This window comes from Bufo gargarizans, chromosome 1 (assembly GCF_014858855.1).
Source record: "Bufo gargarizans isolate SCDJY-AF-19 chromosome 1, ASM1485885v1, whole genome shotgun sequence".
Classification (NCBI taxonomy): Eukaryota; Metazoa; Chordata; class Amphibia; order Anura; family Bufonidae; genus Bufo; species Bufo gargarizans.
In genome coordinates, this window is record NC_058080.1 from 181,403,723 (window position 1) to 181,416,594 (window position 12,872).

The following is a 12,872-nucleotide window of genomic DNA, read 5'->3' on the forward strand; positions in this document are numbered from 1 at the left end:
TTGTATATCTACCGACTGCAGGGAGCAGATATTTTGGCCCTTTGATATCCTATAGTTACGCTGTGAAGGCTCTTGTCTGACAATCCATTAGGGTTATAATTAAGAGAATTAATGGAAAAGCAATTAATATTTATTCCTACTTCAATCTTTTTTCTAAAACGAATATAAATCCCGCCACCCTCTAGGAAATAAACTGCTATGTTGCACCTAAGACAGCAGGTAAAGATATAGCTATAAGACATGGCTTCTTTTAATAGCGGGTAGGATCTGCACAAACACATGTTTTGCAGGACTGGATTTACTGTCATGGGAAAAGGGTGGTTTGGGGTCCCTGCTTTTAGGGTCCCCTGATGTTTAGTTTTTTTTTTCCCTTTTGCGATAATAATGTTCATAATCTGTCACTTTCAGTTGTGATTATGTTGTCAGCCAAGCTAATAAATCTGTAAAATATCTTGAAATCCCTTGCCAGCCCAAACAGTTTCTGCTGTGTTTCAGTGTGTGCTGGGAGCTAGAGTTTGTTGCCTGAGGCTGGGGAAGTCGGCGGTCCAGGCAAACACATGTGTACTGCGGCCACATGTTTTTCCCCCCTTCCCTTTTTTTTCAAAGCAGTCCCTGTTGGGCTTTAGAGTTAAACAATCCACAGCCCCTTTTCCTCATCTGCTTCTGCACTTTATCATGCTGGCAGGCAAGTGGCAACTGTGTGATTAAAGTCCATCACCCCCCCGCCCCCACCACCACCACCATATGTAATACCTGCCCATGGATGTGGTAGACTGATGTTTTCACTGCTTGCTTCTCAAGTAATAGGAAGGGGGGAGGGTGCTAGAGGTGAAGCCAAGGAAACCTAAGGTCAAGTCCGACTGCCATTGACGGAATGAGGGGAGTTAAGCAGGTTGTGTTTCATGTGTCATGCTAAGCCCAAGCCCACAGGATGTCGACAAAAGTAACAATTTACAATCATCAGACACAGGACAGAATTCTAATTTACTTTCTTGTAGCCTGCTCATGAAAACTACCAAGAGACCTCCAGACTGCCTGGGGACACTCGCGCTCTAATCAACGGTATACACCTGTTTTTGTTTTAAATGCTGCATTGCTCACCCGAGCCCCGGCCAACAGCCCGTCAAAGCACATCTACCATGCAATGTTTAGACGTCCGAATGAATAACTTGGATGAAAAGGAAATCCACCCCTTAAACCGAGCTGTTACCTGAGGCAAAGACACTAGCTCTGGCAACCCAAGGGATCCAATTATTTGCTTTTGTCTGAAGATTGGAAAGGGCACAGTAGCTGCCTACGTGCCGTAATCGCAGCATAGAAGGGATTTCTTTGTTTGTGTTTGAGTAAATAATAGAAGCTTATAGCGACCATGTTGTTCGGCGACAGGAGTGCGGTAATTTGTTCTTCCATTGCCGACCGTAGGAAGTATCTTACTGTCGGGGCTATTTGCTGTGTGTGCATTTCACAAGTTGTGGTCACTGATGCGTGCGTTGGAGGAAGAATCAATAAAAAAAATGTAATAATTTATATATGTAAACCTAATTGCTGTATATTGTACCTTACAGGTCTGTATGGGTGGAATGGGAGCTTAAAATGGCCCTGGAAAAACCTAGGCCCCGTGTTGTAGGCAGGTCCAAACTGACCGAAAACAGGGACAACAAGAGGGAGCAGGGCCAGCAATACCGTAGTGCAGCACTAAATACCGCTCCAGCAGAACCAAATATCACAGTGCAGCACAAAATACCACCCCAGCAGAACCAAATATCACAGTGCAGCACAAAATACCACCCCAGCAGAACCAAATATCACCGTGCAACACAAAATACCACCCAGTAGAACCAAATATCACAGTGCAGCACAATATACTGCCCCAGTAGAACCAAATATCACAGTGCAGCACAAAATACTGCCCCAACAGAACCAAATACCACAGTGCAGCACAAAATACTGCCCCAACAGAACCAAATATCAGTGCAGCACAAAATACCACCCCAGCAGAACCAAATATCACAGTGCAGCAAAAAATACCACCCAGCAGAACCAAATAGCACAGTGCAGCACAAAATACCGCCCCAGCAGAACCAAATAGCACAGTGCAAAACAAAATACCGCCCCAGCAGAACCAAATATCACAGTGCAACACAAAATACCGCCCCAGCAGAACCACATATCACAGTGCAACACAAAATACCGCCCCAGCAGAACAAAATATCACAGTGCAGCACAAAACACCGCCCCAGCAGAACCAAATTTCACAAGTTGTGGTCACTGATGCGTGCGTTAGAGGAAGAAACAATAAAAAAATATGTAATCATTTATATATGTAAACCTAATTGCTGTATATTGTACCTTACAGGTCTGTAGGGGTGGAATGGGAGCTTAAAATGGCCCTGGAAAAACCTAAGAGGCCCCATGTTGTAGGCAGGTCCAAACTGACAGAAAACAGGGCAACACAAATAGACAGGGACAATAAAAGGAGGCAGGGCCAGCAATACCATAGTGCAGCACTAAATACCGCTCCAGCAGAACCAAATATCACAGTGCAGCACAAAATACTGCCCCAACAGAACCAAATATCACAGTGCAGCACAAAATACCACCCCAGCAGAACCAAATATCACAGTGCAGCATAAAATACCACCCAGCAGAACCAAATATCACCGTGCAGCACAAAATACCACCCCAGCAGAACCAAATATCACAGTGCAGCACAAAATACCACCCCAGCAGAACCAAATATCACAGTGCAACACAAAATACCGCCCCAGCAGAACCAAATATCACAGTGCAACACAAAATACCGCCCCAGCAGAACAAAATATCACAGTGCAGCACAAAATGCCGCTCCAGCAGAACCAAATATCACAGTGCAGCAAAAAATACCACCCCAGCAGAACCAAATACCACAGTGCAGCTTAAAATACTGCCACCCCCTGCAGTCTTTTATTGTATCGCGATACTGAGGATGGTGTTACAATTGAATTCAGGAGGCATTAATTACTGCTGAGCCAATACAATACCCAGCAAGGCCAATACATTGTGTAGGGAGCCGTCCTGTTCCAGTGCCTGGTTTCAGCACTCAGCAGCTCCAGTATATGGAGAATTTGCTGGGAATTTGACACCCCCAGTTTGATATTGATTATTTAAAAGTCCTCAAGAACCCCTTTAAAGAACGCTCAACTACTGAGTTGTGCCTGGAAACCTATGGATGTAACCTGGGTAGCACCAGTACACCATTCTGTATTTCTCACAAAGTAATGTATAACTTTTAAAAGATATTGCTCACTTGCTAAAATCCCTTGATGCACGCTCCAGTGGTCCTTGCCCGTCTTTATTTTCCTGCAGCAGTGACATGCTGTATATCCATGTGACTGCTGTGCCAATCATTGACCTAAAGGTTCCCATGCAGTACATGGTAAGGCCTGTCGTTGGAGGCTGCGGGCACGTGGATATATGGCACATCAATGTGAAAGAAAATAAAGATGTTGAGGGACCACCGGGGGATATTTAACATTCGAGGACATTTAACATTCGAAAATAGTTTTTCACATTTTCAAGTTTATACCATTTTACCAGCGTTATTTTTTTTTTACCCTTTTTAAATTCTTTTTATTAGACTTTACAATTTTTTTCTTTACATAACCATGCCCTCAAGTCCAATTTCTGTTACATTTCACAGAAGATACACACATACAGTATATCATGATAATACATTCAAATCATACATACATCACAAACGTCCAGACAATCCTTTTAAAGGGATACAGAAAGTAAAGGCTTACTGCGAGGATCTCATTTCAACCCCAGTGCCGGTGCAGGTCCCAGCAGTTGGGACAACTCCTTTGCACCAAGAAGAATGAATATTTTCTGCGTATTGCTGACTTCAGGAAGTGTCTGTACTAGAGGCTCTGTATGCCAAGTCCTATACATATGCATAAATCTCTATATAATGCAGCATTCTTTTACAGTCCATAACCTAAGCATTGAATCATGGTCGAGACAGTCTGGCATGCCATTCTCTACTGTAGCAGACTTCCAGCAGAGCTTTCTTTCTGAACACGTTTTCCTTTAAGGCTGTTTCATATTTTGTAGGAGTCTGGAAGGGTTTAGCTCTTCAGTATTTAACATACATTTCCCATGTATTTTCCTGGATTTCCTATTCTCCACAAGGCTCATTCTCTGTGAAATCACTGCCATATTTCTTATCTTTTTTGCTCTTAGATTTGCTAACTCCCTCTACAAGGCCTGTGATCATATTTACTTTCTTCACTTTTTTCTTATCTTTTCCTCCTTCACTCCCCCTTGTCACTTGATGCTAGACAGTCCACATGAAGGTTTTCTGACTCATCAGCTTCCCTATCATATGTTTTCCTTGAAAAGGTTACTCTTATAGCCTCTATATGTCATGTCTATGGAAAAGCAGATATGGGAAATAAGACCATATTCAGCATAACATGATTGCATTTCTCCACTGCAGAATGACCTTGTCTTACAGACCAGGTTTCATAGTTCCTCTATGTGCATGTTATTTTACAAGGCAATACCTGTTAATTAAAAAATAAATAAATTGTTTCTCCAGAGTTTATTCTTTTCTAAGATGTAAGGGGAACGATCAGAGCACTGTGGTCCCTATGTGAAATGTAATAGAAGACCATGCATTGACTTCTTGTCACACTGCAGATGTCTCAGGTTCTCAATAATAAGTGGATAATTTCGGTCTTGATATAAACATTCTTGGTGTAGGTCTTCATAATTATTGGTATTACATTTGTACCCCTGGTAATTAACAATTTTCCATATAGGTTAAAGGGAACCTGTCAGGTTAAAGAGCTGAAGGCAGCAGGAGTTGTTGAGCAGAATGGTATAAAGTTTTGAGGGGAAAATATTCTATAAAACTTATATTTTATTAATTTAAATTTCTGCTCATTCTGGGCTGAAAAGTCATGGAGGCGGTCCTATCAGTGATTGACAGCTCACATAGAGGGAAGAATGTCAATCACTGATAGGACCTTGACTTCAAAGCCCAGAATGAGCAGGAATTTAAATGAATAAATTACAAGTTTTACTAAATGTTTACTGAATTATTCATTTGGTATTTGCTTTCACAGTATTTTCTTAAATTAATGCTATATGACATGGTGGTATCAAACTGGTATCCCAATTGCCTTCCTCCATTTTATTTTTGATACTGTGATCAACTATGCACCCGTCAGCTTGATTTCCCCCCCCCCCCCCTTTAATACCTGTATTCCTGGCCCTAAAATAGTATATAGGCACATAAATGTGATTCTGTGGATCAGGTTTACTGATCATTGTTGGTAGTAAATCGCAATGTAACAATCAGACAATTATCAATAGATCCCAAGGACATTAGCACAACACCACATATTGTCTACATGTAAAATTCAATGCAAAGTGTATTCTACCATTAGAAATACCAATGAGAAAACTATAGTGTAGAAGGTTCTGATTTCCTGGTACGAAGAATGTGAAGACACATCCACAAATTGGATAATCTGAATAGATGGCAGTAATTTAATAAAGACACTAGAGGAATCATTTTCTCAGGTTATATAAGGGTTAAAGATTAATGGCTTTAATTTTGCCTCTTACTATAGAATTTCTCTCATAAAACGCTTAGAATCTAAAAAGTCGCTGAACCATGACTGGGAGGTTAATGGATTTTCCTCAGATGAATTTTCTAAGTGTAGCAAATAATTATTTGTCATGGTAATAATTGCAATTCAAAAATAGCCTCAGGAGATTGCAGCAGCGCAAACAGGGGATCAAAATGAGTATTGATTTAGCTTATGTCATAATCTATGGCAGGGTATCTGGATACATGCTTTCTCTTATATATTCTGCGCCGACTGCCCGTGTTCACACCGAGTATTATGAAACAGGACAATTCTGGGAAAGTTGTATGCACGCTTTGTCGAACAGTTTGATAGCAGTTTGTGCTGCCATTAGAAGCCCAAATATGATGATTAATTACAAAAATCATCAAGAACCACATAACGGCTGGATACCGCAAGGCAAATACAGTAAATACAGTGGACGAATTATAATTGTGTGAAAGGTTTAATAAATACCTTTCTATAATAAACACGTTCCTTCTTCAGTTATATTTTCTCTACCTTCTTTAGTCTTTTAGGAGCGAAGGGGTGGGGGGGGGGTGCAGGCTTTTTTTCTCTGGGTTTTTTTTTTTTTTTTTTTTTTTTTTTTTTTTGTGCAGCCAGATTTGAAAGTCAATAATAAAATATATAAATGTACTACATACAAAAGGTGTGATTTATCATGAGGGGATTTTTTTACATTTCGTTTTGCCTTCAAATTATCAGCTGGTACTTTTTCATAAATTTGTTGCATCTTTGTACACTGCTGTCTAGAAGCATTACTCCAGTTTTTGCTTGCCTTCTGTAGTAAAAAAAAAAATCACAGTTGATAAATCTGTAGTGTATTTAATTAACATAGCTAACCACCCCCACTTTCCCACCCACGTTTTAGAAGTGGCACAAATATGTCAGGTACCGAAAATTTGATCTTTTTGATACCTGTTTTCTGGCACAAATGGAATCAAAAATTTTCCGCGAATTGTTTTGGTGGCATTTTTTATTTTATTTTTTTTCTAAAACATTATGGGTGCTTTTATCAATGGGCTTCTTTATAGGACTTAAAAAACACCAGAAAAAATGCATGTTACAAATGTAACAAAATAAAAAAGGTTTGTAAAGAACTATTGAAAGTATTAAAATACTACACAGAAATAACCCATTCCCCACATGAATCATTCTTTACCACCACTAGCTAATGCCTGATTACTCAAAACTGGGCATGTAATATATCAAAATTTACAGTAGAATGACCCATGTCTATTTTAGGGTTATGTGTTATTACCAGGAGAAAAAAAAGTTGCAAAAAAGCTATATATGGTAAACTTTTTTTTTTTTTTCATTTATAAGCCTAAAATGATAAAGAAATCAATAGCATTTTATATTTAACATTTTCCATATGTATAAAAATGGTATGAAATCTGAATAATTTAAAACAAAAACACTGAAAAGGCCCAGCATTTAAAAAAATTGTTACAGCAGCTTGAAAGAAATGGCTAAACTGTGTCTTGTCTTAAATTGGATAAAAATGCTGAAAAACGTGTGTGAAGAAGCCCTAATTGTAATTACTGTATTATTTGTTGTGCAATTATTTTTCCAGTCATAAGCCTACTGTTCAGTGAAGCCATTCAGACAGTTGTCCTCAGCCCTCAAGTACCAATCACAGATGTTCTGCAGTTTTGCGGAACATCTTTTAGGAGGAATCTGGCAGTCAGCTGCAGGGCCGCTACAGCTCATGGGAAGAAGGATCTTCAAGCATGTGAATTGAGTGGACTCCTGTGCTTGGAGTCCTGCTGGAGCTGCTCATCAGGGGGTTTAAGAAAACGATTGGGGCAAAAAATATATTGTGCAGTGTCTCTGTAATTAGGTTATGCTCATACAGGACTGAATAGAACTGGTGTCGGATTCCCTTTATAGAAGCTGTTCAGGTAGTCCACATCATGATTACAGTTCTTGAGTTGTTTTTTTATGCTGCTGAATGGGAACAAAGGGGTAAATCCCAGGGAAAAACTGCAACAGACAGTATTTGCCAAAACATTGCTTGGAGTTTATAACTATTCGTAAACTTTCCACCAAATGAGCCCAGGGAGCACGTCAATCTAAACAAGCATTCATCTGCCTACAGAAATGCATGTTCTATCCTGATTTTCATTTTTTCCCCCTAAAATGCCTAGTAGTAATTGATTATGAGAAGTATAACCCTTTCCCATGTAGAATGATTCCCTTCTATCTGTGCTTCTAACTGGTTATTTGTTTGACCCTTCTAGGCTATACTGTTGAGCCGAGATGGGCAGTACCTGCTAACAGGAGGAGACAGTGGAGTTGTCAGGATTTGGCAAGTATGTGACCTGAAACATCTGTTTGCCTACCCAGGCTGTGATGCTGGCATCCGATCCATGGCCATGTCCTATGACCAAAGGTAAGATTGTTTGTCATTGATATGTGTGCTCTATAGAATGACAGCCAAGACTCTAGAAGTGATCTCCCAGCCAGAACCACAGTATATCCCTACCTGAAACCAGGGGTGTAGCTAAAGGCTCATAGGCCCTGGTGGAAGGGTTCGTCTTGGGCCCCCCTTCCCTCAGTGCTTTGTGGCCAGGGAAGCTCATAGCCTTCAAAAATTGAAGGCAAATTTTTTAATTAAATAGCAAAAATTGAAACCACAATCCCCCATGCCAACACCACAAGAGTGTAACGTGACCAGCAGGGGCGTAGCTATAGGGGAAGCGGCTGCTTTGGGTCCGAACCTACAAGGGGCCCACTCAGGAGGAAGACTAAAACATTTTGTTAGGGCCCCCGCAAAAGTATTATTCAATGACATTATATACAGTGACACTGTAGGAAACGGACGGAGTGGCTACCAGGCCATGTCTGAGAGCTCATTCTTGACTAGCCACAGGAGTGGGGATTGTAGGCAAATTGTGGGTTGCAAAGAAGTTGCTGTTGGGGGGTTAAAAAAATTTGTTGTGGGGCCCAGTCAATTGTAGTTATGCCACTGTTGACCAGCATGCACTTTTTATAATGCCAGTGTCGTCTTATGCGGCACAAGTGTCTTTGGGCCCCCTCAGGCTCCTGGGCCCGGTAGCGACTGGTACCTCTGCACCCCTATAGCTATGCCCCGGTCCGAACCCGTAGTAGACAGTGTTTTATTGTATGGTAAATATTCACCTTATATAACCCATTAAAGCTCTTGTAGGCACAGCCCAGCTTATTCTGTAAGTCCTATCAGAAAGGTATAACTTTTAGTACCCAAAGAGTTAGCAGATAAATAATTGTGCGGACATCCTACTCCTTGCAAAATAACATAGTAACATAGTAACATAGTACATAAGGCCGAAAAAAGACATTTGTCCATCCAGTTCGGCCTGTTATCCCGCAAGTTGATCCAGAGGAAGACCCCTCTCTAGTAGCTATGTAAAATGTAATATTTTTTTATGCAAATGTAGATTAGTCTGTTGATATTATATCACGTATATGACCGCCTGTTATTTCACTACCACTTGCAGGTGTATAATGACTGGAATGGCATCAGGGAGCATTGTGCTCTTCTACAACGACTTTAACCGCTGGCACCATGAATATCAGACCAGATATTGATTCCAAGCAAGCTGTGGATATATTACTGATGCACTGAAATGCTCACTTCCGTCAGGCCCTGAACGCCACCTGCCACTGCATAGGTCCTTAGAAATGGCTATATTACATCTGAATGTAATTTAACAAAACTCAGATCAGCAACTATTTTTAGAATTAATTGCTATTTTTGTAGATCTTGCTTTACATTTTTTGTGGGATGAAAAACTTGCAGAAGTATAAAGGCTGCTGAGTCATGTAGTAAAATATATATATAAAGAAATATATATTTTTTAGTCCTAAGGAGACGTTTATTTTCATCTGTGTATCTGGAAAGTAAGCGTAGCTTGGTGGCCGGATAATTTATGCCGGGTCTCTCACAATGACTAATTTTTTTCTGTCTTGATTTTATCCAAGTTACTGAGGAATACTTCTCTCGAGACATTTTAATCTGCGACTTTTCATACATTTTATGCCATTCTGCAGCACCTTTTTCATGTTTTTTCTCCCCCTAAATGATTGTACTATTGCAGCACTGAGAAAATACAAGGTCGGGAATATTAGTAATCATGGTTTATTGCTTGTATACAGTTCTGAAGAAATGGGTTCCATCTTGATGTTGGAGCACTTTGCTCAGTAGTAGATTACCCATAGATTTCTCATTAAGTAGGGGAAGTAAAATTGGTAGGAGAATAGTAGAATAAATAGTGTGAGATACAAAATATTGCCAGTATAACAACAGGTTTAGCTCTAAGCAAGTATAGCATGAGATTAGGACAACATGGCTGCTTCCTTCCAGAAACAGCACCACTCTTGTCTGATATTAACATAGTGGGATTCACAGCTCTCTGTGGTTGACAGGGTGCTAGAGTAGGGTCCTGCCCTATAAATCACAATCCAAGAGTACTCTGCACTTCAATACAGTTATATTTTCATCTGTTTAACATTTCAGTCCATATACACGGGGACCTTCTTTAAACATGATTGCTGCTAGACAATATCTGAGTAGAAGCGTGTTAAGATATAGACCAATGTTTTAAGTGTCAGGCTCATGATATTTAGTATGTCGGTCCATTATATAATGCACTTCATTGCTTCAACTTGGAAGTCCCCCTTTGGCCAGTGGCAATCGCTTTAAGGCTGGTCCCTGTGTGTACGGACCGAAATATTGCCTCTGCAATAAAAGCATTGTATAAGCCTAACAATACAGGAGTGCCCAGTTCTCTTATGGGTTTGATACTATAGCTCAGCCACAACCACTTGAATTTGGTTAACCTGCAATAACATATATAGCTCATGTATGCACAAATGTGTGTTTTTTTTGTAAGGAAGCGTCCATACTTGCTGTCTCATACCATGGGCTAAAAAGAAAAAAAGGACAAAATATTTAGGAGACATTAGTACTATTGATGTCATGTTGCTTCAGTGGAGCTGATGTTACATCACTCATACATCTGTTTCTTTACTACTCTTCTATGTGAATATGTTAATATCGAGCAGAACATGGACAGCATCTAAAAATATGCAGACATTTTCAGGTGTAATAGGATCCACATTTCTATTCTCTTACTCCTTAGTACTCTAGTGATTTTCTGCCGCTCCACCTTGGGTACTATTAGTTGTAGCACCAAATCCTATTGATTAAAACGGTTTGTAATAAGTGTCTGGTGCATCCCAGACAGTTCTACAGTAATAATGTGAACTACACAACTTACATTTATTTTTCTCGTTGCATAGTCTTTCCCTTTTCTACAAGATTGCCGTGCAGAATTCTGTGAACCTATCTGTGACAAAGAGAACTGTATTGTTTCGTAAAAAGTCTGTATTGCATAAAGATTTGTTTGTACTTTGTGATCTGTTTGTGAGCTGAACCTACATTCCACATCTTTCTTAGTCAAGAATTTGTCTACCGGCTTGCTGGTACAGCTCACTTTTTTTCTACTCATTCAGTGACAATCTTTTCATTAGCTCAAGTGTGGGGATTCCGTAAGTTTGAATGGATAAAAATAAAATGGAATTTGTAATTGAACATTAATGGCGTTACATCTTTTGATTCTCAATGTGAATGTATGTATCAGAAAGTCTTTTTGGGGTATATGAGGCCTATTGATTATTTTTTTTTATTTTTCTGGAAGGGGAATTTTTGATGGAGCTCTCCATGCAGTTTAAGTAACATGTTAACTTCATTTTTGGGGTGGTTTACTTACATAGTATGGCGCCACCTAGTGTACCAATGACATCTATGTGCCGTACCACAAAAACAAGCCCACATACAGCTACATTTCTAGAAATTTGGTTCTTGGAATGCTACAACACAAATTTTTTTTTATTTTTTTTGAAACTTTTTGTTGTTCAGAGGTAGTAAAACATAAAAAACCTATACATATTTGTTATCTCCATAAGTGTTTCAACCCATAGAATAAAATGAACACTATGTCGAATAGTGTAAACTTTAAAACATAAAAAACAATGGCAGACTTCCTTTTTTTCTTTTTATATGTACTCCATAATGGCACCTCTGAAGAAAACTCATCCTTCAAAAAACAAATCCTCATACAGCTACTTTGATGGAAAAATAAAATAATTATGGTTCTCTGAATGCGATGATGAATAGAAGATATTCATAAGATGAAGATTTTCCTCATCTGCACTCTGCTGGTTTTGTTGGTCCTATAGACATTAACCACTTAACCCACCATGACGTGCCAGCATGTCATGACGGTTAAGCGGTTGTATGGAGCAGGCTCACGCGCTGAGCTCTCTCCATGCACAGCAGGTGCTGGCTGTATAATACAAAAGGCAACTGCCGGCAGTGACCAGGTTCCGAAATTACTCCAGTACTGGTCATTTAACCCCTCAGATACCGCTGTCAGTAGAAACCGCAGCATCTGTGGGGTTAGAGGAGGCTTCCTCTGCCTTGCAATCAGAGCCCCTGCAGTGAAAACGGAAGGCTACAATTGGTCACCATGACGGCATGGGGGTTTGTGAAGGCAAGCCGCCTGAACAGCTGTGCCCAAGTGACGGCCTGACGGGCAGCCTGTGAAAATCCCATAGACTGCAATAGTATTCTATAGCAGTCTATGGGACAAGTGATCAGAAGATTGCATGTTCAAGCCCCCTAAGGGACTAATTTTATAAAGTAAAACATTTTTGCAAAAAATATAAAATATATCACTGTATCCTCCGAAAAAATGTATAAAAAGTCGTATGTATCCCAAAATGGTACCAATAAAAAAAAAAGATACCTCACCCCGTAATAAATCGAGCCCCCACACAGCTTTGTATACAGAAATATGAAAAGGTTATAGCTGTCAAAATATGAAGATGCAAAGATTTAAAACATAATAGAAACTATATGTTTGGTATCGCTTTAATCGCACTGCCGGGCAGAATAAGGTTTTCATATCATTTTTAGTGCCTAGTGAATGCTGCAAACAAAACAAAAAAGTATTTCAAACCATTGCAGAATTGCTTTATTTTTTTAATTTCACCCCACAAATATTTTTTTTTATGTTTTCCAGCACAAGCTATGGTAAATTAAATGGCATCTTTAAAAATCACCTAAATAAGGCATCATATGGCTATGTGACCGGAAAAATTTAAAGAGTTATGGCTCTTGGAAGGTGCAGAGTAAAAAACCAAAACGCAAAAATAAAATTTGTCCACGTCCTTAAAGGGAGCAATTTT

At 39.6% G+C, this 12,872-nt stretch overlaps 1 protein-coding gene across 1 annotated transcript in view; it reads left to right on the forward strand.

Moving 5' to 3' along the window:
• LRBA (LPS responsive beige-like anchor protein) overlaps positions 1 to 11,214 on the forward strand; it is a 568,467-nt gene extending 557,253 nt beyond the window's left edge. Inside the window, exons 55-56 of the mRNA XM_044300361.1 lie at positions 7,880 to 8,031; positions 9,119 to 11,214. Coding sequence (XP_044156296.1) covers positions 7,880 to 8,031; positions 9,119 to 9,209 — 243 coding nt within the window. The 3' untranslated portion in view covers positions 9,210 to 11,214. The remainder of the gene's footprint in view (positions 1 to 7,879; positions 8,032 to 9,118) is intronic.
• The last annotated feature ends 1,658 nt before the right edge of the window (positions 11,215 to 12,872 follow it).